This window comes from Haemorhous mexicanus, chromosome Z (genome assembly GCF_027477595.1).
Source record: "Haemorhous mexicanus isolate bHaeMex1 chromosome Z, bHaeMex1.pri, whole genome shotgun sequence".
Taxonomy (NCBI): Eukaryota; Metazoa; Chordata; class Aves; order Passeriformes; family Fringillidae; genus Haemorhous; species Haemorhous mexicanus.
Window position 1 is genome coordinate 55,006,344 of NC_082381.1, and position 27,539 is coordinate 55,033,882.

Here is a 27,539-nt window from a genome sequence, read left to right on the forward strand (position 1 = left end):
ATCCCTCTGTGTAAGTTGTTGGCTTTTCTGATGTAATGAGAAATTACTCTTTTATGTCAGCAAAATTAGGACTTTAAAGGACCTCGTGGTACTTTCTGGAAGTGTAAACTGTTTAAATTCAGATAAAAAGCAGTTGGGAAGAAAGAGTTTCACTCTGAAAATGTAATTGTAACTCTGCTTTTTATTGTTAAGTGCTGAAATGTAGGACTGCTAATTTTCAGGTACCTGTTTTCATCGTATTTTGGTGTCTCTGTCTGTATTAGTGCGTGGTTTATCTTTGGAGTACCAGATCTTTCTCTTTTTCCAGAACATGAAACTGCATGGGGAATATGTTTGTTTTCTTTTTATAAACAGTACAATTAACTCCTGAAATAGATGTGGCAAGAAAAGGCACTTAATAAAGCCGGAATCAATTAAAAAAAAACCAAAACAAAACAAACAAAAAACCAGCCCCAGTCTGTTTGAGAAAAGGTATGGGCTTGAGATAAAAAAAAGAAAAAAGCACCAACAAATTTATTTTAACATCATGTTTTCTGTCACATTTACTATGAAAGGACAGTTTTGAAATAGAATTCTCAGGATTTTTTTTTTTTTACTGCTCTGGATTGCGGTGATGACAACCGCTCAGCCCTAGTTCGCCGTAGCGGGGCGCGGGGTGTGCGGCGGCCGTGCCGCGCTCCGGGCAGCGCCTCTGCTGCCCGCCCTCCGCTGCCGTCCGTGCTGCTGCCTCTGCTGCCCGCCCTCCGCTGCCGTCCGTGCTGCTGCCTCTGCTGCCCGCCCTCCGCTGCCGTCCGTGCTGCTGCCTCTGCTGCCCGCCCTCCTCTGCTCTCCGCCCGCCGCTGCCGTCCGTGCTGCCTGCTCGGCTCTTCCCTGCCGATTCAGCAGGACGTGGCAGCGCTGCTCCTGGTGCTTGCAAGCCTTTGTAATGCACAGCGTGAGCCGGCGGGGGAGAGAAAGCAGGCTTGCTTCCTGCTCGTCTGTGCCACCGGGCATATATTTAGTGTGCATATATGTGTAAATAAAAATGATATTTTGCTCTGCACAGGACATCCCCAAGAATCACACCTGTGCCTGCGAGCATTTTCCAAACACTCCTTGAGCTCTCTCAGGCTGATGCTGCGATCACTTCCCTGGGGAGCTGTTCCAGTGCCCAACCACCCTCTGGGGGAAAAACCTTTTTCTAATATCCAAACCTAAACCTCCTCTCACACAGCTTCAGGCCATTTCCTTTGGTCCTGTCACTGGTCACCACAGGGGAGAGATCAGTGTTTGCCCCTCCTCTTCCCTTCATGAGGAAATAGTAACTGCAATGAGGTCTGTCCTCAGTCTCCTGTTCTCCAGGCTAAACAGACCAAGTGACCTCAGCTACTCCTCTTGGCTTCCCCTCGAGGCCTTTCACCATCTTGAATGCTTTCTTCTAATAGCTTTTTATCTCTTGAGGTATTGTGGTCCCCAAAACTGCCCACAGGATTTGAGGTGGGGCCCCACCAGCACAGAACAGACAATCAATAAATATATAATTATAATATAATATATTTTCTCATACTATTAAGTAGCCTTAAAGCCACTTGGGAACTTCTGTATTCCTGTCTTTTCCATAGAAGTCTTTTTCTCTTTTTTTATTGCATGCTCTGGGCTAGATGGCCAGTCCATAAGAGTGGTGGTGAATGGGGTTAAATCCAGTTGATTGCCAGAAGCCTGTTTAATAAGTTAGTTGATAATCTGAACAGATGACACTAAGTTGGGTGAGACTGCTGATCTGCTTGCTGGAGAGTAGGAAGGCTCCGTACAGGGATCTGGACAGGCTGGATCCATGATCCAAGATCAACAGCATGAGGGTCAGCAAGACCAAAGGATGGGTCCTGCACTTTCATCAGAACCCCGGGCAGTGCTGCAGGCTGTGGATAGAGTGTCTAGAAAGCTGCCCAGCAGAAAAGGACGTTGGGGTGCTGGTTGGCAGCAGCTGAACATGAGCCAGCGTGTGCCCAGGTGGCCAAAAAGGCCACTGGCATGCTGGTCTGTTTCAGCAATAGCCTAGCCAGCAGGATGAGGGAAGTGGTTGTCCATGTGTACTCAGCACCAGTGAGGCCACACCTGAAATCCTGTGCTCAGTTCTAGGCCCCTCATTCCAAGAAAGACATTGAATTGCTGGAGTGTGTCCGGAGAAGGGAATCAGAACTGGTGAAGGGTCTGGAGCACAGACCCTTCACAGCTGCCCTGTGAGGAGCAGCTGAGGGAGCTGGGGGTGTTTAGCCTGGAGAAAAGGAGGATCAGGGATGACTTCATTGCTCTCCACAACTGCCTGAAAGGTGGGCGTAGCCAGGTAGATGTGGGTCTCTTTTCCCAGACAGCTGGTGACAAAATGAGAGGACATAGGCTCAAGTTGTGCCAGGAGGATGTTTCAATTGAATATTAGGAAAGGTTTCTTCATAGAAAGGGTTTTCAAACATGGAACAAGTTGCCAAGGATTGCGGTTGAGTCACCATCCCTGGAGGTATTTAAAAGCCAAGTAGGTATACTCTTAGGGATATGGTTTAGTGGTGATCCTGGCCGGGCTCCATTAACAGCTGTGTCAGTGATCTTGGAGGTCATTTCCATCCTAAATGATTCTATGATTTAATCCGTCCCTTTTATAAATTCTTGTTTTCCTTATCTGTTCTCCAAGTTGAATTTAGCTGCAGAGTTCTAATATTTGCTCTGCCATCTCCCTGGCCTGCCAGGTCAGCTGACAGAAAGGGCAAGAGAGTAGTTCACTGAGAAAAAATGAGGATGTTTTTGTGGCTTTAGAAAGCTGTCTTGGCTTCTTTTTAAGAACCGAACAGCAGAATTCACAGAGTCAAGGGGCTGCATGTAAATGAGCAGGAGGAGGGTGGAAACTGTGATGGTCAAAATTTAAGTTCATACCATGCAAAGCTGTACCCCAGCCTGTGAGGTTGTGCGTTTGTGAAGGAAAAAGTGCATAGCCAAAGATGAAAAGGGGTGTTGGTCTTGTGAGAACCTTACAAAATTGCTCATTTTTAGAGACAAGGAGACTTTAACAAATCTGAGAAGGAGAAAGAACCTAGAAAGCAAAAGAACAAACAAATTAAAAATACAATGCACCATAGATTTTCATAACCAGTTTTAAAGGTGAATTGTGACTTGACCTCAATATTTTAATAAAATCCTGATTCTCCCCTTTCTTCCTTCAAAAATGCTAGTCCCACTTTCTGAAAATTTTCAGTATAATTGGTAAATGTGTGGTAAAAATCTTTAGGAAATACAGTTTTCCTACAGAGTATCTTACTGTCTCGAACTGAAAATAATTTCCCCAAAAACAAGTTGCCTTTTTTTTTCCTTCCCCAAAGAGTCTAGTGTATGCATTACTCAAATATTTACATGTGCAGCCTCCCCATTTTTATTTAGGTGCTTCTTTAATACAGAGTTAAAACAAAACAGAACTATCCAGCGATTATGTGCCCTATGCTATAATCCACTGAAAGGATGTCTTATGCCACATTCCTTACTGTCTTCTTTTCAGTGTCCAGGTTAGTTCTTTTCTAATTTGGAATTGCAGAAAAAGTAAATATTTACAAAACTCAAATCCCATGCCTTTATTTTCATGTGGGTTGTTTTTGTTTTTTCTTTCCCTGTACTTGGGCAAGTTCCTCAAAAAATTCTCTCAGCTGAGGATGTTGTTTCATCACTGTGAGCCATTTGAAGAGTGCTGCTGCAGAGGCTGCTGCAATGGGTGGATTGTGTGACATCCTTCATTTCATTTAAGCTTTGTTTGTCATTTAAATGCTGTGAGCTGGATGAAGTGATATATTTTGCACTAAGAAGCACACAACTTGTCAAATATCCAGATCAGCATAGATCTTCTCTGTGTGCAAAACCTTTTTCCATCCCCTTGGGCTAATTTGTTAAACAATTTTTTGTGCACTGGGAGATCTGGGGCATTATGCTGTGAATGTTAATATCAGGGCTACAATGCAAATGAGACCTAGATGCATTTGTCAATTGATATTCTCAGTGGTTTGATGAACAGTGCTGTTGCCCTTCATCTCCCCAGTTCTGGGTAGGAGTGGATTCTGGTTCAGTTTGCAGTCTGGAAGGCATTTGTTGTGTTGCATTTGTAGTGCAACAAGAGGAAGAAATTAATGCAGGTTCTGCCACCTTGGAATTCTTCCTCACCTGTTATCTGGCTCAGACTCCCACAATGGGAGAAGGTTGATCCCTGTTTTCCAATTACAGGAGCTGTTTTCCTGCAAGGCTTGTATTTGACAGAAATGGAGGAAATCTCTGTGTTGTCTTCCTTGCACAACACTTAGGCTACTTGACTTGAAGTAGCCTAAATTATGCTCTTGGCTCTGCAGCTGAGCGCTTTGGTACTGGGTGATTTGTGAGAAGTAGTAGTTTTGCTAACTGGAAGCAAAAATCATAGTGAAATAGTGCTCAGCACAGTGTTGAGTAATGACTGTGGGCATTGTTGTCATGATGGATTCAGGCTATTCCTGAAAGAAGTGAAACAAAAGACCCTTTCATTATTGTTTAGTTAACTGTAGTTAACCGTTCTCATTCGGTCATTTAAAAAGTTTTCATGAAACTTTAGAAGTAAAGATTGGTTTCTGAATGCCTGGAATAGGCTTGTTGTACTTTATGCAGTATTTGCTGGTAATGTTTTAGATAGAATTTACAATTTATAGCAAACAAGTGGTATAACTCCTGGGTTAAATATCATTAAGAAAAGCTTTAACATATCTTGTCTTTTATATGAAGAATGGTTTGTGTTTCTGTATAATGATATTCAAGTTATCATGATTTTATCTTATTTATCTATGAAAAACAAATTTTTAGAGACATTATGCTCAATTTTATGTTTTCTTTAGGTCATTTTAGGCAGCCCTTCAGATTGTTGTTTCTACATGCATTGTGTAAAAAAAGCAGTTTCTGACACAAGGTCAGGTAATACACAAAATCACAGAGTGATTTGGGATGGAAGGGACTTAAAAAATAATGTAATTCCAACCCCTTTGCCATGAGCAGGGACAACTTCCACTTGACCAGGTTGCTGATGAATGTGTTTGTTACCTTGCCAAAAGAGCAAAAGTATTTTGCTAATATTTGTTCTTGTTGAGTAATTTGGGTGAAAGCAAACCTTATATAATGTAACTGATAATTCTCCATTAGAGGGAAAAGGAAGAAAGGATTGTCTGTCTCATTTCTATGTGAATTTTTTCTTCTCCTTCAAAAATTTCCATTCCATTGTGGAAGTACACTTGTATCTATTGTTTGTGACTTTTTTCCCCCCAGCTTCCTGCATCCTAATAATATAGCCCATTGTGATGTTAGCAACCATTTTTGATTTTGCTGGAATGTAAAAGTGGAATTGAAGATCTTTTAACATGGAGCTGTACCTTAAATTTCTTCTCCGTGCCCCTAGGAGGAAAGAGAAGGTGTTTCTGCCATTGTTGAAGAGCAGTTATCTTTTACTTCTAGTGGGTCTTTTGCAAACCATTTTTTTATCACTTCTCTTTATTTAATTTGAGCCATTCATCATTCTAGGAACCTGTTTCTTGAGAAGGATCTGTTGCTGTTCTGGGAGTTGCTGTACTGGTGCAGGAACCTATATGAAAAATAGGATATGCTTCTCTGAATCAGAGCATTTATTGGTAGAAACTAAGGTACCTCATTTTGTGCCAGATGATGGCTGTATTGTGTACAATCCATGGGTAAAAGTAGTTTTTTCTCATTTTTCTGGATCCTAATCAAAGGTCTACTATATCATACACAGATAATTCATGGGAACACATCAACTGGAGCCTTCTTCCAAGTGTCTTCCTCACCGCACCAGAAAGGCCTGGTAAAGGTCCTGTTCTTCTTCAGGCACATTTCACTATGTTGAGAATACTTGGCAACCTCTGGCTGTGCAGCTTGTGTTGCATCATCCTCATAATTTTGTAAACATATTTTATAACCTGGGCTATGGCATTCAGCTGAAAAAGAGGAGATGTATAGATTGCTTCTTATTTCACTGAGCCTCCACTCTGTACAGAGGGCATTTCATTGATGTTATCCAGAAACTGAAGTGGATCAGGATCTTTGAAAGCCTGGAAATCTAAGGCTATCCTTTTTTGTCCATCATAATTGCCTTTATGAGGGCATGTTAGATGTAAGGGCAGTTTCTCTGATAGTATACCTTGTCTTTGAGACCAGGAACACTTACATCTTGATGTAAGTGTTTTGGACTCCCTTCACCTGGCTGTTCCTATCAGTGGCTAGAAGAGTCCCTGTCCCTCTGTCTCTTACAAGTGGATAGCTTTCACTTAAACTTGAAGTTCTTGTTTATCTTTTTTGTATAAGTCTGTCTTTAGGGAAAACCTAGACTCAGCTTTCAAGGTTTCTGTGCTTACATCCATAGTAGCATACAAAGGGGGACAGGAAAAGTTGGAGGGCAAGGACCTCTTTTTTTTTGTGTTACTTCCATAATTGAGCCAGTAAGACTGTTTAAGGTGTCCTTCCTGCTTGCTTGGACAGATTGTTGTCTTGATTGTATAGATTATGTGTGAGGAAACACCCTTTTTCTTCCTTGTTTGTAGAGGAGATCAAAACATAGTGCTAGGTTTAACATAGGTTTAACACTTTGAGGTTAAACATGGGTTTAAAACTTTGACCCCAGGGTGAGTGGAGAGATGCAGCCTACTGCTGTAAGATCTTGTTGTGATGTTCTGAGGTTGCTCAGTTGAGTTTTTTGAGAGCTCCCTTTTTCTTTTCACCTTCCCCAGCTTATAAACCAGGTCATCATGCTTAGTTTTCTTTCCCCACATGATTGACAAATATTTTATTATCAGGATAGACTCCCAGAAAGAACCAGAGTGTGTATCTGTCATTGGAATTGGGCTTGCTTTTAAAAAGAGTTTCAGATTTAAATGTCAGTGGATAAGAGGTGTGATATGTAAAAGGATTGTAATTGCCTTTATAATCTTGTGCTAGGAGTGAAGTCAGATTGTAGTTTTTCCCTTTACAGTTATTTTTTTGAGAAGAGGCATGCAGGTAAAGGGAAAGGACAGTGTCTGGGACAGTGCTTGTTTGGATTTTTTTTCTATCTCTGTTTAAAAGGATTGAATTCAGGTATGTCAAGATGTAAGTATTCTGGACATACTGTTTTCCTTCAAAATGAAACATCCAAATGCAAACACCTCTATCTTTCTGTTAGCTCTCTGGTCTCTTCACTTGCAGCAATGTTCCTAGATTTCCTGATTGCTTTTTGAAATTCCTTTTCAGAAAAATTTCATTTTAAATTTTGGTGGAGGCAATCCATTTGTTTTTCTCATTATATTCCTTCAGAGAAAAAGGATAGTCCAAAACCAACAAAAAAGAGTCCTTGCTGTTATAACTGCTACAGCATATGGATAATGTTTCACAATTTTTATTCTCTTATGTCATCATGGTCTTTTCTTCTCTATTCTGAGTGCTTCTGAAGATTTATCAGCCAAGGGGGAGGAAAACAGAAAAGCTAAGAAAACAAGGCTAGAGAAGTCTCAAAGACATACTTACATTTGTTTCTTTTTCCTGCCCTTTTTGTAAAAATAAATAAATAAATACCAGTTTTGGAAACTGTGAATGTGAGTCTGTTGAGAGGAATGTGCTCTTTAGAAATGCTGATGGAGATTCTAAACTATTTTGACCAAACTCTAATAAAAGTCTTACTCACGTCCAAGTGGGTAGCCTGAGCTGGGGGCTGGTGTCAGTGTGCTTCTCCTGCATCCCTTTGGTGTTCACTCTTGGCAGCTCAGAGATGAAGGTGCAAGCCTCTGTTCATCCTAGTTCGGCTGGCTAGTGCACAGGTGGGGTCACAGTCAAAATACAGAATGCTGAATTCAGTCTTCATTTTGAATGGAAAAACTGGAACACATGCTTTGTCCCACAGTGGCCCTCCTACCCACTATTCTCCCTAACTGCATCGGCCTCAAAAAAAAAAAAAAAAAAAAAAAAAAAAAAAAAAAAAACACCAAAAAAAACCACCAAACAAAAAAGAAACCAACAACAACAGAAAGAACTCCACTACAAAATGAACAAAAGACACCCCTTCACATCTTCCACTGCAGCCTGAATTAATACTCTTTGGCAGTTAAAATTGCTCTACTAGTGAAAAATGAAATCTGTGTATGGAGGTTTTGGTTAGCATTGTGTACAAAACTTGGTATGTCTTCCTGTCTGTTCACTGCCTGTGAAACTTACATAAAGTCCAGGGGAAAAGTTCACTTGAGGCTTAAATTTCACAGCATTCATGCAGCATAAATAGGAGTGATAGCTTGACCTATTTTCCAATAAAGTAACCTGTCTGTTTGGCTGTACAATTAGCTTATCGTTCTTACAAATGATACTTTACAAAATGTTTGATGGCAAATACTCTTACTTGCAGTGAGTATAATTTTGTATTTATTTCTCCTTTTTCATGCTGGACCCAAGCCCACACTGTTCTGTAAAATATTATAGTCAGTATATGAATTTTCAGATCATCTGCACTGTGCTTCTTAAGCCTCTTTTCTTGTAAGTTTAAATTGGGTTCCTGGTGGGGTGAGACCCTATGTGCTTGGAAGAAGAATAAGGTGCTGCATAGTGATCTGTTTTCAACAATTCTTTTAAAAACAAACAGACATAAGATTACAGCACTGCATTTGCCTGGGATCTCTGAAACTGGGAGCTAGTTAAACTCACAGTACATTTCCTTGCTGTGGTTTTGATGTGTTTCTGTGTGAAACTGACGGCAGGATTTGTTCAAGTATGTAGGCCACTATTGTATTAGAATTACATAACCGAGTTGAGTGGTGGAAACAGATGAAAAGAAGGGATGTACGGCGCTCCCTCACAGATTATATCCTGCAACAATGAAGACAGCTCAAGCTCTGCAGAGAATGTGGTCACATGCAGTCAAAAAGTTGGGGATTTTGAAAGGGCACGTGAGTTGCTTTTTGTTGCATCTTGTTCCACGTCTTTTCTTCCCCTCCTCCCTTCATATATCCCTCCCCTCTCCAGCTCACTTTTATAGCCAGATGATTGTTGTGGCAGGTCTTCTGGTTCTGTTCTTCTTTCGGCATGAATGAAGTTGTCCTCGGTGATCTCTCAGTAGCAAGTAATTGTGTCAGTCTCTTGATGACTGTCAGTTAGAGCTGCAACAGCTGCCTGTTTGTTGCACACTGGCAATTTTAGCACTTTGACTAGTTTCCTGCCAAAGATTCTGCTAAACAGTCTGTTTTGGGTATTTAGAAAGCACCTGTCATTTTAGTATATGAGCATTAGACAGATTTAAGCAAATCCTGACTACAGTGTTCTAATTAGAAATGGACTGACTACAGTCCCTAATGCATTTAGACTAGCTAATTACAATAAATTGCATTTACTGCAGGTAGCCTGTTGTCTGTGTGAAGCCTGGGTGGTAAAACAGCTACTGTTAGTAACTGGAGGTGGGGTTCTTAACCATTTTGCCTGCCTTTCTCTCTCCAGTGTTTTGATGTGCAATCTTGCAGTGAAACTGCGATCCTGTAAGGAATGCACAAGCTGCACAGGATCCCTTTGTGTTTCCTTACAGATGAAGTATGAAGAAATTGGCAAGGTGATGAAGGCTTTTCTTAACTCATCACTTGATGCATTCAGAGAAGAGTCACATCACTAAATGTGGAGTACAGGAATTTCGTAATTCGGGTGGAGACTTAGATATTAGTTTTGATCAAGTCCCCAACTGATGATTTGTAACATTTGTAGTCTCTCCCTCCCTCTCAATCTTCTCTTCTTCATTACTCTGATGGTATGGGTTAGCATCGTGACAATGGCAAGCAGCAGTACAATTCCAAATGTTGAAGAGATTATTGTTTAGATTGTTTTTGCCTTACCTGGTTCCAAGGTGACCATTCAGTTCTTTGAACTGTGCTGCAGAGCCTGCCTTGCTTAATCAGTACAGCAGAGCTAGTCGTGTTGTCTTGGTAATTACATTGTACAAAATCAGCTTTGCGAGTACATAGTGTGCTTTCCTTCTCTGATGCAGAGTACAGCAAATGGGAGACAGTTTCCCAAGGAGCAGTTTCAAAAAATTGATTACTTTACAAATACTTGCGAGTTTAGAAGTGAATTGCTTAATTCTCTTTTGTTGAGTTTTCAGTAACAGTTTCAAGGTACAAATAAACCCCAAAGATGTACATAGAATGTGTCTGAAACAGTCACTGATACTCTTGAGGATCTTTTTCTAGGCACAAATGAGATGATACTATGGGCTTGGCATCTTGCAAGACCTTAATTTTAGTGTCTGTAGGCAGTAGTTTCTCTTTCATTCTTACTTTTTCTTTTTTTTTTTTTTTTTGACCAGATACCATAAAACTTACTTGTCAGAGTAAAGTAAACTTAACTCTGTAGGCTTATGATGCTTTGGTTTACAACCCAATACATCTCTCCACTTGTGCACAAGGTTATCCTTATGCCACTGCTCATGGAAGGCCTAGTTTTCTGGAAGGCAATTCCCGTAAGTTTCCTATTTCGTATCCTTACATCCGTCCCTGATACCTTTACAGTGCTTTCCTCAGTCCTTTTCCTGCAGTGTTGTACTGAATTAGCAGTCATTTCTCAGGCCTGTCTCCATCCCCATGGGTAGTAAGCTCCCCATGAGTGCGTTCTGCCTGCCTTACTCTCGCACCTGCTCAGAGCTGGCCTCAGTATTCTTGGCTGGGAGTGTTGGTAGGAGCTGCATACAGTGCAATCTGAATTTAGGTGATTTTTGTGTTACGTGTGTAAGTTGTTGAGGCTTTTTTACCAAGAGGAGGATGGAAAAGATTTTCCATCTTCTGTGCTTCTACAAAATTTGAACATATCTGCTTGTCCTTCAGATTTTACCCATCATTTGGTACTGGCTTTCATTTCTACAACTTTATTCGGTGAAGTCAGATGGAATTTAAGTGACACTGAGACGCCTCTTCAGCACAGACTCATTTTTTGCGGAGCTTAAAAATACACAGGAAAGCAGGACTGTAGGAAGGGTCAGTAAACTGTTCCCTACATGCCAGATAAGCAAGCCTAGTCACTTCCATTTACAGCAGCATCACAGCAGTTTGAAAGAAGAGCTTAGTTAAGGAAGAATTTTTCACTTGTGGCAGAGATTCTCTGTGTAAGGGAATATTTTGAGTGAATTCAGTTTCAGATAGCTGAAAGCTTTGACATGTTAGCTGGTTAAATGGCAATACCAGATAAAATCATTTTACTATGTGATTCAGCAGATTCAACACTGACCCCGAGACACATATGTTTTAATACTAATAGTTATGAACACATTTTTGCTGACCTAGACAAGTCAAAATTTAAAACCAATTATTTATATGTATTACTTTTAATATAAGCCATCATCTTCTACATCTATTTCTAATTTTTTTAAAATTAGACAGCAGAGCTTCTGGAAACTGGAAAGCATTGTTCATTTTCTGGCAGAACAGTGGAAATCTAACACTGTTCAGTGTTGTAAAATTCCTGGTAAGAATGCGGAATGTTTTGCATATTCCTTCAGGATTTCTGAATAGGACTTACTTTTTTTTTTTTTTCAATAGAGTGAATGTGCAATGGAAAATGTAAATCTAGTTTCTCTTTGTGGTGCACAGAATCAACTGGAACTATGCAAAGAGGGTTTTTTTTGCATATGAGAAATAACATCCATAGCTTGCTGAACAGTTGTGCATTGCCAGAAGTCTTACTCTGAAAATGCAAGGGATGCCTTAAAGTACAGGCACACCCTTCGTGTGTCAGTTCTCTGTCTAATGTTTTGTAGTTTAGCTGTCATTACTCCCTGTGATGCCTTTAAAAAGACCATTAAGTCTGAACTGAGCTTCTGTCTGAGATTCAGTCTTCTGAGATAAAGGAAGACCACTTTCAGTAAAAACAAAACCTGTGGCTTGAGTATGTGCGTGCACATATTTATGCAGTGTCTGGATTTTTCTTCTGCAAGGGGTGCTTTCCATTTTGAAATGTTTTCCATGTAATTTCTCTGCAGTGCAGTGGCTCATTTCTCTCCTAGTTTTACAGGGCAGACACTGAAGGGGCTGGCTGTGTACTATATGGTGCATCCCAGCTGGGTGATTATTCTGTATTATATTTTAAGCTGTGATGTTGGAAAGATTTCAGGTTATATCATGTAAGATAAAAGTGATCAGTTTTAACTGGAAGTGTGGTAAAGAAAGGTCTCTGAGCAGTGTCATAGAAATGGCTGTACCTGTACTATATAGTGATATATTGTATTTTCTTGTAAGATTTAATTTCTTGGTGGGAACCTAAATATTTAGGTATGTAATTCATAGTGGACAAAACATTTTGTTAAATCCACATGAACATGACACAAGAGATCTGAAGTCTAGTTCATTTTGAAAACCTCAGTTTCAACTGTATACTGAGACAGAAGGGTCTTCCATAAGTATTTTATGTGTTATTTAAATCAGGGCTATAGACTGCTAGTTGATCTGAATTAAATTATTTTGCTGAATAAGGATGTTCCAGAAAATCAGAATGAGCTGTTAAATCAGTGAAACGTGAAGGGATTCTACCACTCTATACCTATTAATATTTTTTTCCTTTTTAAAGAAAAATTGACATTATTTAAAATATGTTAATTTCATACTAATTCTCCCAAAATATTAGAATATGCAAATTATTTTTAAACCTGTGTTTTAGTTGGGTATTTCACATTTTAATTTAAATAGTTATGTGCTATGTGTTTTACTAATTGGTTTCTGTGTGCAACAGGCCCCAGGCATGGAAGAGCTGATATGGGAACAGTACACAGTGACCTTACAAAAGGTGAGTGAGTGCCTGTTATATTTTTAGTTTTCAAATATTCAAGCACTGCTTTACTCTGACTGTGTTTTGCTGTAGATGTTATTGGCATGTCTGAGTCTAGAATAGGATTAATTCGTTGTCCAAATCAGATATGGTTTTTATTTTAAAGCTTAGTTGTTACTCATGCAATAACGCAACTCTTTAATGTTAGGAGTAAATTCAATTAACAATTTAAGTGCCATATTTGCTGCTGTTTGGTCTTTCTAATGTCAGTGTGATATACCACCTGTCAGCCACATAGCTAAATTCATTATTGGAGGGCCTTAAAAGTAAAGCAGATGGTTCTATCAAGCAGGTTGTTGTTGGTGTCCAGGCTTTGTAATAATCACCAAACAGGATTCCACTGATTTTATTTTTGTAAGATACTTTAATATATACTAGTGTAGAAAAACACTGTCATTAAAACATTAAAAGGTGGACTGTAGGTGTCACTTTAAATGTTTTTTTTTTTTTTTTGAGAAAAGAAGAAGTGTCTAATCAAGTGGAGTCCTTTTGAATTAAAGAAAATAGAGCGCTTGTGCCTGTGTCCTTTAGTAGCTAGGCTGCCACACCACAGTACCAGGTACACTCTTTGGCTTCGGTGGTGGCAGTCTTCCCAGCTGTTCTGATGGTCTGTGTTCAGTGAGCAGCCTGCACTGGGCTGCTCAAGTTTTTTCACATCTTCTGCAATGAACTGACCTTGATGACCCAAGGTGAAATGGTGATCTTTTCTACAAAGCTTGTTTCGTGTGAGAAAGTATGGTTTAAAAGAGGTTGGTTTTTAAGTTACAGAGGTAGACAGGAAAAGCCTTGCAGAAGATCTTAGTTCCTGTAATTTCTAGCATTTCATTGTGTAAATTAGCATTACTTCTTTACCACAGAGGCAGACTAAGGCTACTTAGATGGTGAAGGGTTACTGAACTTGCTGTATCAGCCACTACCATTAATTTTACCATTACTTTGAATCTGTTGTTTTGGTGTAAAACATCAAACTGCTTCCTGTAAAACTAAGCTGTATCAAGTAAAGTGCTGTTTTAAAAGAAAACCACATTGCTTTTTTCCTCCTCAAAGAAATAATCACTTACTATCAGCATTAGTGAAGCACAAGGTGCCATATGATGAACTACACATGCTGATTGGGTGTTGGGGGGGAAAGCGTGACTTTGATGTTTTACTTTGCCACAAAATGTTTTGTTCAAATGTAGCATAATTTGTAATTTTTTGTGATGTGATGTGTATGTTAAATAGCTGACAAAATTAAACTTGTGTGGTGTTGTGCTCTCCTTGCTGTCAGCAGTTCAGTTATGCTAACAGTTTGGTGCTATTGACATGTTTCCTTTACATTCTGTGAAGCATTTCTTTAGTTTTATGAATGCTGTCTTAAGACTTCTATGGATCTATTATTTCTGTGATTACAGGTTTGACATAATTTACATATTTAAAATAATTGATTGTGACAGAGGATGATTATGCAGACAATGCACAAGTTCACTACTTGCTCCTTGTAATCAACCATGATCTTGTTATTTTGATTGAGGAACTACTTAGTAATTATAATGAAGATGAGATCTTGGTAAAGCTGTTCTACTTTCCCAGGCATCACTAACTAAATAGATCTACCTAACAATGATTTTGTTATAAATAACCCATGGGATGGTGAAGCAAAACGCAGTCAAATTTAGTGAGTTCTTTACTTAATTACTAACAATCATAAGGCTGTAGAGGTTTTGGAAGACAGGATCTTGTCATCTTGATAGATGGATGTGTAAACCTAATCTTTCTTAAATCTAGAGGTATTGTATGTTTCTGCAGCACTATGCATGCAGCTATCATATTTTAATACCTACTTAAGAGTGCCATCATGAGAATGTTCATATTACTCTTTTTTCTCCCTGTCAAAATTCCTGTCAATGTATTCAGCTTTTGTTGTGTTTGGTTTTATTGTAAGGATTCAAAACGAGGATTTGGGATTGCAGTTTCTGGCGGCAGAGATAACCCTCATTTTGAAAATGGTGAAACATCGATAGTAATTTCGGATGTTCTCCCAGGTGGTCCAGCAGATGGATTACTTCAGTAAGCACATTTTTCTTTGTCTGGCATTTTGATGGGTATGGCTGTAGAATACATAAAACCTTTAGACAGATGTGGTTGAAATCTTGGTGATTTAATCACCTCAAGCCTTGGTGCCCTCTTGAATATCTAGGTGTCTCTTTAAAAAAAAAAAAATCCCCAAAACAGCGTAACAAGTAAACCTACATGGAGGTGTTAGTTGCTGTTTGTTAAAGATGTTACCTTTCAGTGGTGGTGATGAAAAGTCTTTAACAGTTAAGTATGCTTCTTTCAAGATTGCATTTCATTTAAACAAACAGTAGAAAAACTTAGTATCTTAAAACATCCTCCTTGTTCCTCCTCCAGTAAACACATGTCGTGATCAGTCAATAGTTTTGAAGAATGACTTAAGTCACCCCAAATAAGGCTTGCTAAATGTTTATTTATAGCTGAAAGAAAAAATTATGGAAATAAAGAGTTTCTGTTGTCTTTCTGATAACTTCATCCTTGGTGAGGCAGCATCTGTCATGTACAAACAATCTGTAGGCTGAGAGTTTCTGTCCTAGATCAGTTTTTCATCCGATCTGAAATACCTGATGAGGACTAGACAATTTGGAAGAATACCAAATAATTGTGCACCAATAATAAATCAAGAGAGTAGATTCTGTCCCTTTTGCCATGCATTTATTTTTGGTCAGAAAATGAAATGGCTGACATGGGAGTTGTTGTTGAGTAACTAAATAAAAGGGTAATTGTAAAGCACGTAACAAATAGTTTTTAACTGAAGTGCACAAATCCTGCGTTTTATAGCAGTGACCCCTGCACACCACCATTGTCATCCATCCTGTTCTGTAATCACCTGTGATTTGGGAATGAAATCATGTCCAGAAATTATGGAAGATCATAGGTAAATTGATGATGGCAAGGGAATACCAAGATATTTCGGCACTTTCAGACAAAACACATTCTGAAGAAAAAGGAAGGCAAAGCTTATCCTTCAAATCAAGGAATTTAGGTCTAACCTTCAGAGTGGATGGGTAAAACCATCCTGTCATTTTTGCAGGGTAAAATGAGCACACATAGATGGACCTCTTGGCATAATATTGCAACATTAAATTCAATACTAGCTTTGGATGTGTGGACTGTCCAGAGAGGTATTTTAATTTCTGCATTAACCTGGGTGAAACTGATACTGAAATACAGCATGCTGTTCTGGCATACTCATCCACTAAAAGAAATAGGAAGGGTATGAAAAGAGGCACAAAAATCATTTAGGGAGGCTTAGAGTATATAATCTTCTTATTTGAACAGAAGATTGTGATGTGATTTGATTATTATGACGATAAAAGAGTTGGTACCAAAGATTTCTTTTATCTAGCAGAAAATGGCAAAGTAACCAGTAATTTGTTGAGCTAATGCTCTGACTGTAGCTGGGTAGTCACCAGAATAAACTAATATAAGGAATATGAGGAGTGGTAATTTGGTTTTATTTAATCTTCTTCACTTTTTGCATTGAAATGCCTTTATGAAACTTATGGGGTTAAATTAATCAGTGTTATGTGGCTATTTCATAGGGGGTTAGGTGAGTTAGGTGTTAGTGGTCTGTTTGATATGCAGGAGGTCTGAACAGAAAAATAAGTAGTCTTTTCTGTTCAGACTCAGTTGACCTGTGTTTTAAGGCAAGGAGGATTTCTTGTGTATTATTGTTTTGTGTATTATTGTTTTGTTGTATTTTTTTTTCTCCCAATCACCCTTCTACAGAGCAAATGTGACCTGAACACCAGACTTTAAGAAAAATGTACTGCAGTTGTACTTGTCAATATTTGCCTAAACACTGGTATGGCTGCAGCAGCTTGAAGCTTTCCTGAAATTCTTATGTGAAAGAAGTCTAGAACTAGGTGTAAAAAACTAGGAGTCCTGAAAGATAAAAATAAAAAAGTTTCAATACTCATCACAAATGTTCTTTAAAAAACATTATGGCAAGGTGCTTAAGCTGAACACAATATATACACAAAAACAGCGCTGCTCAATGTCTAGTTTTTAGATGTACTGAAAGTTGCTTCTGGTATTCAGATATTGTAGAATTAATATAGCAAACACAGTTTTAAAGCAAAACTCCTTGTTAAACTGAATTAAGTCCATAGGTTTCCTCTGTTAAAAAAAAAAAAGAAGAAATTTTGTTCTGCTGTTTTCATGAAGATTCCTCTTAAATCTTCTGTTTCCTTTTTTATCTCTCTTCCCATTTCCAGAGAAAATGACCGAGTGGTCATAGTTAATGGGACCCCGATGGAAAATGTTCTACATTCTTTTGCAGTTCAGCAGCTTAGGAAAAGTGGAAAAGTGGCCACCATTGTAAGTAAATTCCAAATGTATTCGGTATACAGTGGGGATTTTTGGTTTTCTTCTATAAAGAGTATTTAAAGGCACAAAGCAAAGCAGTCCTTTGCCATATGCGAAGTACAAAATAAATAAAGACATAGGTTCTGCAGGTGAAACAAATGGAAGTTAATCAACAGTATCACAAAGTTATCTTGTTGAAAAACTGAGAATAAAATGTTTATTTCATAATGTTTATTTTACTGAATAACGAGTAGTACAAAATAGAAGGTACTTGAGGCAAATTATGTTCTGCATACACAGATCTTGTCCTATAATAAATGGAATATTGTTCTTCCTTCCCCCCCCCCCCAGCATATATTTGAAACATGAAGAATATTCATCTGTTTAGTTTCACATTCTGAGCTTTGACAGGAGTTTGTTTGTTTGTGTTCTATTGTCCTGAACAGGTAGTGAAAAGACCAAGGAAAGTGCAGGCTGCTGCTCTGCAGAGAAGCCCCTCCCTTGACTATGAGGACAGAGCTTTAGATGTAATGGATGACCATGCAGAATTTGATGGCAAAAGTGCTCGAAGTGGCTATAGTGAGAGAAGCTGGCGCAGTGGAAATGGAGGGCGCAGCCAAAGCTGGGGAAACAACCTGGATCAGAGCTATAGAGATGGGCACGACCGAGGGCGAAGCAGAGAACGTGCCAGGGAATGCAGCTACAGCCGCGATCGAAGCCGTGGAAGGAGCGTTGACAGGAGCTTGGATCGAGACTATAGAAGGGACCGGAGCAGGGGAAGGAGCATCGACAGGGATGCTGTCTATGAACGGGACTACAGAGGAGACTACAGCCCACCCAGTTACAGTCATGGATCTTTATCTGATGCTAGATATGGGAGGGAAGTGAGGAGTCGTAGTCGGGACAGGCTTCGTTCCCGCAGTCCTTCGCCTGAACTGCACCGCCAGCATGAGTACCTGGGACCGCAGGATCAGCATGCACCAATCAGTGTTCTCTTAACAAAAGGCAGACATAATGAAGGTGGGTGTAACAGGGGAGGAGTCAACTTCCAGTACAGCGTGGGTTTTGGTGAGGAAAAGAGAAGAACTGAATTGCTTTCTACTTTTGCAGGTTAAGTGCTGACTTTTTAAACTGATGGTTTAAGTTGTTCATTCATTCTTTCTGGCTGATTTGGGATGCTTTTTGCCCAGAACCTTGAACTTTACCTTTGAACAAAGATTTGTTCACATAATTTCCGTCTTTTCAAGCCATTGTGTCCATGGTTTTCCATTTTCTCTGCCCTTTTCTCCTGGTTCTGAGGAAAGACATGGATCTGATCACGATTCAGATTACATTTGGCACATCTACAAAAAGGTTAGCTAGAAAGGGTAAAGAGTAGACTCTGCCTTTAGTAATACCGTTTGTTTTGTTCTGGTCATTAAAGAATACTGAAATAGCAGCAGCTGAAATACTGAAATAGCAGTATTTCAGCCTTTCTTTGCTGAGTATTGAAGTGTGTAAATGAAAGCTAAAAGCCTGACCTTTTTTTCACTGTGAAATAAAGACTTGTGCTGGAAAGCATGTCTGAGATTAGCTTGTACATAATTTTCTGTTTGGGCTGTTTTTTGAGGGGAGTTTTGGTTTATTTCTGGAGGGGTTGGATAGTGTTGTTGGGTTTTTTCCTAATCTGTCCTGTTGTAATTTTGACAATTTTTTGCTAATTAGATTTTGTATGCAGGAGCTGATATCTTTTTTTTCTCATTGGCTCTGGCCACAGTCCTTTTTTTCCTTCCTCTTCTTCCACTGCATGTAATGTTTCCACATGTAAAGATAATGCAAATATGTATGCAAGTAAGGAGGAATACAAGTTGTATTTGTTAACTTTTATGTTTAGCCACACCATAATAATCTCTGCCATTCATGTGTATACTTTGCAGACTTGCTGAAATGTAGTGATATTTTAAAGCAGGACAACATTCTCTTGTTCTGGGAAGCGTGTTTTTTAAGGATGTTGCCTTTCTTTTTAAGTAGCAAACATACTGACCCAAGTAACTTAGATCACCGGGGAAGAAGGGGGCAGGGGAATAAAAAAATTCATTTGCTTGAAACAACCAAAACGTTTCCCGGAGTACAGATAGGACAGGGTCAGCATGGAGCAACTGATGAAAATAAATACTTCTGTTAGTGCTTTTAGACCCTTTTCCCCCTCTATGCCATGCAAAATACGAATCAGAGAGAAGCTAATCTAGTACATTAATAAGCAGCTCCAGAACAAAGGCATTGTTTTGCTGCTGAAAGTGCAGACCAGTCGTCCAACTGTGATTGGATTTGGAATATTTCTTGTTCAATAGTAATGGCAGCACAGGTATTGGAGACTCGGCTTAGGGTGGAGTGTGTTTACTAGGCCTGCTGCTTTTTCTTTTTTTTTTTCCCTCTCATGGTATAATAGTGTTTGATGCATGAGCACTCTGTAGTTTTTAAAACAATGCATCGTTGCTCATCTTTTAAGCTGCAGTGGATTATCTTCTTGGTTCCAGAGTATGGACTCCGTCTTGGAAGTCAGATCTTCATAAAAGAAATGACCCGTACTGGCCTAGCAACCAAAGATGGCAACCTTCACGAAGGAGATATCATTCTCAAGGTCTGTTCTGGTCTTGCTGCTATCAGTTTGGCAGGTGCTGGTTATAATGGTTATTCTGAACTAAGTCATGTTATAGTCAAGTTCACTATTAAACTTGAGCACCACGTGGACTTATTTGTTGTTGTTGTCCTTTTGTGTCCAGATCAATGGTACAGTGACAGAGAACATGTCTTTAGCTGATGCCCGAAAATTGATTGAGAAATCACGTGGGAAGCTCCAGCTGGTTGTTCTCAGGGACCGAAAGCAGACACTGCTCAACATTCCTTCATTGAACGACAGCGACTCGGAAATGGATGGTGAGGTTTAATGGGGATCCAGAGTTCTGGGCTCTGTGCCAGGACAAAATGGAGCTTACATCGTTTTGCTGTGGTAGAGTGGTATTAGGTTCTTTAAGAAAAATGATGAAATGCAAGCAAACCTAAGAAATATTCAGTTAAGCAACATGTCCCCTTCCTTTAGGTGAAAATAATTTTGTAGTCACCATATAGTTACATTTTAGGAGGGGGCAGAGATAGAAGGACCAATGTTGGTCTGGCAAAATCAGTCTTACTTCTTGGAGCAAGCAAATCAGGTGCATTAATAATACTTTTTAAAACAAGTGCTTTGGACTGGTCTCTCCTTCTGAGGACATTAACGTTCATGGCAGCATTCAAATGGAGGGAAGAAATGTCAGGACAAGAGGAAATTAAGTGACCCTGGATAGCTGATTTCTATTCCCAGCACCTGTTCTATATAAGTGTGTGAGCTGTATCTCTCAGCCTGATCTTGCTTTGGGAAGAGCTCAGAATGTTTGGGAGAGCAGGATGTTATATTATGTGGAACAAAGTGCTTGCTTTTCTGGTGTCAGAATATGGAGTGGAGCTTCCTGTAGGTTTTACTGTGAAGTCTGAGGTGCAGTTCAGATCCGAGGGCCACTCTTGTTTCCTTTGCTGCTAAAGGGCAGTGATGTGGGGACTGTTGATGTGAAGGTGGTCTTTGGTTTGGAAACCTGCATGACACTTCAAATCAAAGCCTGCTAGCACTAGCTAATGCATATGTGATATGCTCAAATGTGACTGTATTTGTTAGAAGTTGTGTGAAACTTTCCTGAAATATTTTGGGAGGGTGCAGGGGTGGAAACACTAAAAGGCACTTTTTGAATCTTTGTCAAATCCAGCTGGAGATGAGAGTGGGCTGAAATGTGTATCCTATATCAGAATATGCATGCTGATCAGGTGAGCAGATAACTTAAAAAAATCCTGCATGTCTTCATTTGCATTGCATATCTTTACAGATATTTCTGAAATAGAGTCAAACAGATCATTCTCCCCTCAAGATGACAGATCACATCATTCTGATCTAGATTCACATTCATCCAATGAAAAACTGAAAGAGAAACCAAGGTAAGAAATGTTCTCTAGTTCATTTTTCTCATGCTTATCAAAGTTATTCAAATATATGCATTCTTACCAGGTTTCATGACACGTTTTTTCCTATTTCTTCCTTCTAGTGCAAAAGAAGATCCCTCCAGTAGGATGTCCAGAATGGGAGCAATGCCTACTCCATTCAAATCATCTGGTGACATTGCTGCTCCTGCTGTTACGGCTGTAGACTCAAACAAAGAACCGAAGTACCAAGATGACCCAGCAGGTCAGAGCCTGAAGGTTTTGTTGCTTTTTACCCCCCTGGCCACAGAATGTCCATTCCCCTCAGCCATGACAAACCTGGTATGCTCTTCATGTCAGCCCCACTCTGACACACAGAAGAAGTAGTTTTTTCCCTGCGCCACTTTGCTTTGTGGTGCAGGGAAGAAATAGGTGATATTTTTTGATGGCAGTTGCTTATTAGACCTACGACCTGAAAAAAGCAAATATTCTCTTAAAAGGTTTGCTGTTAGACTGTTGCCCTAAGCAGACAAATGAAGTCTGATCTAGCTTGCCTTAAAGAGTTGAGTATCCCTTCCTTGAACTTTCTTTTTCTTTTTCAAGAATGAAAAAAAAAATAGAAATAAATGAATTTTAGTCAGACATGCTTGATTTTTAAATCAAGTCTTTGGCATGGAGGGTTTAATTGCTATCTAGCTAAAAATTCCTGCCATTTATAGCTTTATCAATATCTGAGTAACTTCTTTTGGTTTTTTTTCTTTTGTTTTTTTAACATTTAGTGCCTCAGCCAAAACCAGTTACACGAACAATTCTTAAACCCAGCCCAGAAGATGAAGCAATATATGGGTAAGGTGGTACTTGCTAAGTTCTTTTGCATTCTGTATTCTTCCAATGACCTGTGCATGATTCTTGGCTGCATGGGTTTGTGTTCTTTCTCCCATTTGGAGTGATACTCCCTTTATAGCTTAATGCCAAGAAGAGGTGACATGGCTTCTAACTGATGATATTTGAGATCAACTTGGTTTTAGAAATATCTGCCTGGAATCTACCTGGAAGGTGTAGAACACCCTGTATTTCTGGCCTTGCATGGGAACATATGCAAGAGTTTTGTTTTTTTATTTATTTGTTTTATTTTATTTTTAATAATAATATAATATTATTATTATGTTTTCTTTGGAGAGTTTCCAAATACAAAAATTGAAGGAATAGGAGTGTTGGAATTGTAAGGAGAAGTCTTAAGTCTTGAAAATGTTCTGTAGCTTGGTGTATTGTTTTAAATGAAACCCTTTCTGGGTTGGACCCTGCATATGTTGTCAGAGATGTGCAAATTAATCAAGTGATTATTTTGGTGAAGGGGAATTTATAATACAGGCTTAGGGTATTACTGAGAGTGGCTGACAGATAAGTAGTGTCCTCTGAGTTGGAAGGTCATTCAGTCATGCAGCTTTTTTGACAGAAAAAAAGCTGAGCCTAGTCCAGTCATCTCTCCCACTGCAATGTGAGGGGACTGATTGTTAACATATCAGTAGATATGTTTATACTTGAAAATATTTCTCATTGCAAGAAAATTTGAAGACATCTAACAAACATGTTACACAGTAGAGAAAATAGGTATCCATTTAATTCATATGACAGTTCTTTAGATTACAGAAGAAAAAAAGAAGAAGTATGATTTCTCATAACTCAGTCTGTTTTCACAAAAACTGCAGGTGTTCGTATGACAGAGGATGCAGTAGGTGGGGAGCTACTTTGGGGTTTCAGAAACAGGGACCTGTTTCCCTGCTCAGCAGGTCTGTGTATGCCACTTAGTCACTATTCCTAGTTCTTTTTTCCATTCTGAAGAATGCAAATTCTCTGTTTCCTGCCTTCACTAAAGGATTACCTCTGTAAATGTAGCCTATATAGTGAAAGAAAGGAGATAAAAATATCATTAATATTATATTGTTATGGGGTTGTAATTTTTTTCTTTTGGCTGGCATCCTAAAATTGATATTTGCTTTAATATCTGCCCTTACTTCCCTTTTCTGTTTGTAAATCCTGTAGTCCCAATACAAAAATGGTGAGATTCAAGAAGGGGGACAGCGTGGGTCTACGACTGGCTGGTGGAAATGATGTAGGGATATTTATTGCTGGAATTCAAGAAGGTACCTCAGCTGATGAGGAGGGACTGCAGGAAGGAGATCAGATTCTTAAGGTATGAGTATGTGCCCCTGAAATGCAAATAACTTCTGTATACTCTCATTTGTATACTGGAAATATGGAAGAAATTATGATCTTGGGAATCAAATTGTTGCTTTACAAGGGTGTATATGGGGTGGGGGGATCTTAGAGAAATGATTTCTGGAAGGAGCATTGTTTACCAAACTTTAGTTTGTTTATAATTTTGTGGAACTATTAATCAAGAAAAATGCTGAAAGATGGCACAATGAATTTTTTGTATTTTCCTAGTCTTAGAGGGGGAAAAATTTGGGCCAAAAATTCTTCTTTCATCTTTCTCCAGTTTATTTGGGTTATGGTGATTTGTTTTTCAGGTTTCTGATGTATATCACCTGTGCCACTTAATCACTTAATTCTGCTTTTTTTCTGAAAACTCACACGGAAAGTTAATGTAATTTTCCCTCTACCTCTTTTCTCTTGGCCCTTCTAGAAGCTGTTAAAGTTGAAGAAACAATCTAGCAGAATATTTTATTTCAGGAAGATTACTGTTCATAGCTGGAATTAATTATTAACAAGAGACAATAATTTACTGATAGATAGACAGATAGAAAGACAGATAGATGTAGATAGATAGATAGATGTAAAAATAATAAGGGAAGAGAATAGTAAGATTTTTCAGATAAAAGAAAAATCTGTGGTTATTCCTTTTATTGTTGATTTATCAGTTGTGGGTTTTTTTGTTACATAGGTAAACACTCAAGACTTCAGAGGCATTGTTCGGGAAGATGCAGTTTTGTATCTCTTAGAAATTCCCAAAGGTGAAACTGTGACAATTTTGGCTCAAAGCAAATATGAAGGTAGGTGCTTTGAAAAAAAATGTGTGTGCATCTATGAATCTTTTAAGCTGTGCTTTGTCAGTGAAACCACAAATAATCTCTCTTGTGCTTATTTTTGATAGCATTTTAGTTTATCTCCTTTTCACTAGTTGAGGAGATAGCTGTATTCCGTACACAGAATGCTACATGTGTGATGTGTTTTTCAGAGTACTTCTCCATGTCTTTTATTATTAGCAAATAGCAACTCTTAATGCTGAGAAGTGGTAAGGTACTGCTTTTTCCTCTGTTTTTCTGTCTGTAGCAGCTGGGAGAAGATCTGCTGTGCTTTGGCAGTCAGAAAGGATTTGGTCAGCAGAAAATGGACAATTTTATTCATGAGCAGTTAAGGAGCAAGAAAAGCTTCTTGCTTTCTTTGTGGGAGACACAGCCTGCTGCAAGACTATAGTACCATAGCTGCCTTTTGCCCTGGAGCTGTAAGGGCTGTGCACATACGAGTATGGAACACTCCTGATAAGAGTGTGTAGGGGAATGTAGATCTGAGTTTTTTCATCTTTCTGAGCAGATGTTTAGCATTTCAAAGCTATATTTGCTAGAAGAATCACAGCTTGATTTTTCTTTCAAGTGTAAAAAGCTAAAATGAAGGTCTTCTTAGTCTACAGAGACATCATGGCCTGTGGCAGAGGAGATTCATTTTTCATCAGGAGTCACTTTGAGTGTGAAAAAGAGTCACCGCAGAGCTTAGCATTCACCAGGGGCGAGATCTTTAGAGTAGTTGATACACTGTATGATGGCAAACTGGGAAACTGGCTGGCTGTGAGAATTGGAAATGAACTGGAAAAGGGCCTCATTCCAAATAAGAGCAGGTAAGGTGGCACCATGTCTTCCTACGCATTGTTAAAAGTAAGATTTTTTGCCTTCACCGAGTAATTTTTGCTTCCTATGTCATACCTGTCTTCCTTTCTATTCCCTTCTACAAGAACGAAAGAATTGTTTTGTCTTCATTTTTACAAGAATTGTGCCTATAAAAAGTGCATATTTTAGAACCATGGCATTATGCTAGGAGAGAGGGTGGTGTTACCTACATACCAGGTCATTTTTTAGAGCACAGATCTAGAGTTTCTGTCTCAGCAATCAGCCAAGCTTTGAGCAATATCTCCTTCAGTTCCTCTTCCAGAAAATGGGTGGTGGGTCTTATTTTTGTTAGGTTTTTGCTTTTTTCCCTCCACCTTCTTCTTTGTATGTTCACCCTCACCAAATCAAATCAAAACGAACAAAAGACCCCAATGAAACAAAAAAATTAAACAAACAAAAACCCTTCACCTTAGGAAGCTTGTGACTTTTTGTGGAAGAATACTCTGATGATTAATCTTTAGAAGAATTCAGTGCTTAAATTTCTTATCTATATCCTTGTGGACAGTATTTTAAGTATTTATTCTGAGGCAGGGGTTTTTTGGTGGTTTTTTTGGGGGGGGTGGTTTGGGGTTTATTTTAGGGGATTTTGTTTTGTTTTGTTTGGTTGTGGTTTTTTTTTTTTGTAGCTGTAGTCTGTATTTTTGTGTAAAATAATTAATGAAGCACGGCAATATTTTTGCTTAAATATGCTTTCCTAATCAAAATTCATGGGAGGTAATAATAACTGTTGAAATGTGTACAGTGCACAACACTATTAAAATTAATCAGGCAAAAAAATGCCTAAAACCACAACCAGACTGCAGCTGCATTTTTAGACTGTAGCTTTTAAGTTCTTGAGTGTGGCTGTGATTTTATGATGGAAGAAAAAGCTCAGAGTTGTGTGCTCAGAGTATATGATGCACACAAGTTGCAAAATGCTTCTTGTGTGACTCCCTTGTCTCTTTCCTAGTAGGTATATTTTCTCCTCTCTGTAATTGATCAGGCCAAACCTGCCTTTGTTTCTGTGTTCTGTGACTTAACTTTTGATGCCTAATGGAGAAGAGGATAGTGACAGTAATTTCTTAGGCCTTCGGTTCTGAGTTGCCCTCTCTCACCGCCTCTTTGCACTTGCACTCTTTTATTTACACTCGTGTAAGTGATCAGTTTAAGACCTCAGGACTCATTCCTGCCCCACGGCTTGCAGCCGTGGGAGGTAGGAGCATTGTTCTGACAATGTGTTTGCTTCAAGGCAAAGGCACCTGAACTTGTGTGCTTTTACCTCCACTCCTTTCTATCTATCTGGCAAATTATTTGTTGCAAATTCAAAATCCATTGTTCTTTAGTGAAAGCACCTTTGCCCTCCTTGACAAATTCTGAACTCCCTGCTTTCTCTGTCAGAGCTGAACAGATGGCCAGTGTTCAAAATGCCCAAAAAGATGGCTCAAGTGATAGGGCAGATTTCTGGAGGACACGTGGCCAGCGATCTGGAGCAAAGAAGAATCTGAGGAAGAGTCGTGAAGATCTGACAGCTATTGTGTCTGTGAGCACAAAATTCCCAGCTTACGAGCGCGTTCAGTTGCGTGAAGGTAGGTGAAACTGCTTTGGGCTGGCTGCCCATTTATTACTGCCTGCTTTAGCATCCAGATGTTTGGTCAGCTAAGAAAGGGATTTCTAACAACTTGGAACAATGTTAAGGGGATTTCTGGATGCTACTAATTAGTCTGTGAGAAAGCTTTTTTACCCTTTTAGACGGCTGTTGTTCTCTCCTGCCTCCAAACTGTACCTGCCAGTTTGAAGGTTTAAAAATGAATAGAGGATGAAACAGCAGGGCTTTCCTTGTTTCCTTGGATTCTTCTTGGCTGGCTCTGAAAGTACAGTCCATACACCTGAGATCAACCTCAATCTTCATAAATAGCACTTAAACAGTAGGTTCAGAGCAAGTAGAACTTGAGGATTTTCAACAGTCCAAATATAGTCATGGCTCATGTGGTCAATCTCCATGACTGTAAACTAGCTATATTACTAGTGGTGAGCAGATCAAGCTGATTTTCTGGCACATGACAGTAGCACATGACAGTATTCTGGAACAAAACAAACTAGTAAAGAGTATTTTAAAGGAGATCCCAGATGCCAGGATGAAGACTTGGGGTAATGGCATTCCCCCATTTACTCTGAGGACTGTGTTTTCACTTGCTTTGACATGAGCAGTAACATAGTTTTACATTTCTTTGGTTCTCCAAGCTGCATTGCAGTAGGTTTATCATTTGTGTCTTTATTCACACGAAGCCCACTGTGTCAAGGTTCATGGAGTTTTGATGGACGGAAATATAAATGAAGAGCTGTACATTTTCAGATGTAAAATATTCAAAATACAATTCCACTAGAAGGAATAAGAAAGCTGTTAATGAAACAGTCTCTTTCTCAGCTGGTAAAAGTAGTTTTCTCTATTATGCTGTT

At 39.1% G+C, this 27,539-nt stretch overlaps 1 protein-coding gene across 1 annotated transcript in view; it reads left to right on the forward strand.

Annotated features, from left to right (window-relative positions):
* Positions 1–27,539, forward strand: part of TJP2 (tight junction protein 2) — a 60,355-nt gene that overhangs the window by 25,824 nt on the left and 6,992 nt on the right. Inside the window, exons 3-15 of the mRNA XM_059836602.1 lie at positions 12,754–12,807; positions 14,774–14,898; positions 17,124–17,226; positions 17,661–18,234; positions 19,731–19,834; positions 19,977–20,130; positions 21,108–21,216; positions 21,324–21,463; positions 21,978–22,044; positions 23,242–23,392; positions 24,104–24,212; positions 24,844–25,054; positions 26,481–26,668. Coding sequence (XP_059692585.1) covers positions 12,763–12,807; positions 14,774–14,898; positions 17,124–17,226; positions 17,661–18,234; positions 19,731–19,834; positions 19,977–20,130; positions 21,108–21,216; positions 21,324–21,463; positions 21,978–22,044; positions 23,242–23,392; positions 24,104–24,212; positions 24,844–25,054; positions 26,481–26,668 — 2,080 coding nt within the window. The 5' untranslated portion in view covers positions 12,754–12,762. The remainder of the gene's footprint in view (positions 1–12,753; positions 12,808–14,773; positions 14,899–17,123; positions 17,227–17,660; positions 18,235–19,730; positions 19,835–19,976; positions 20,131–21,107; positions 21,217–21,323; positions 21,464–21,977; positions 22,045–23,241; positions 23,393–24,103; positions 24,213–24,843; positions 25,055–26,480; positions 26,669–27,539) is intronic.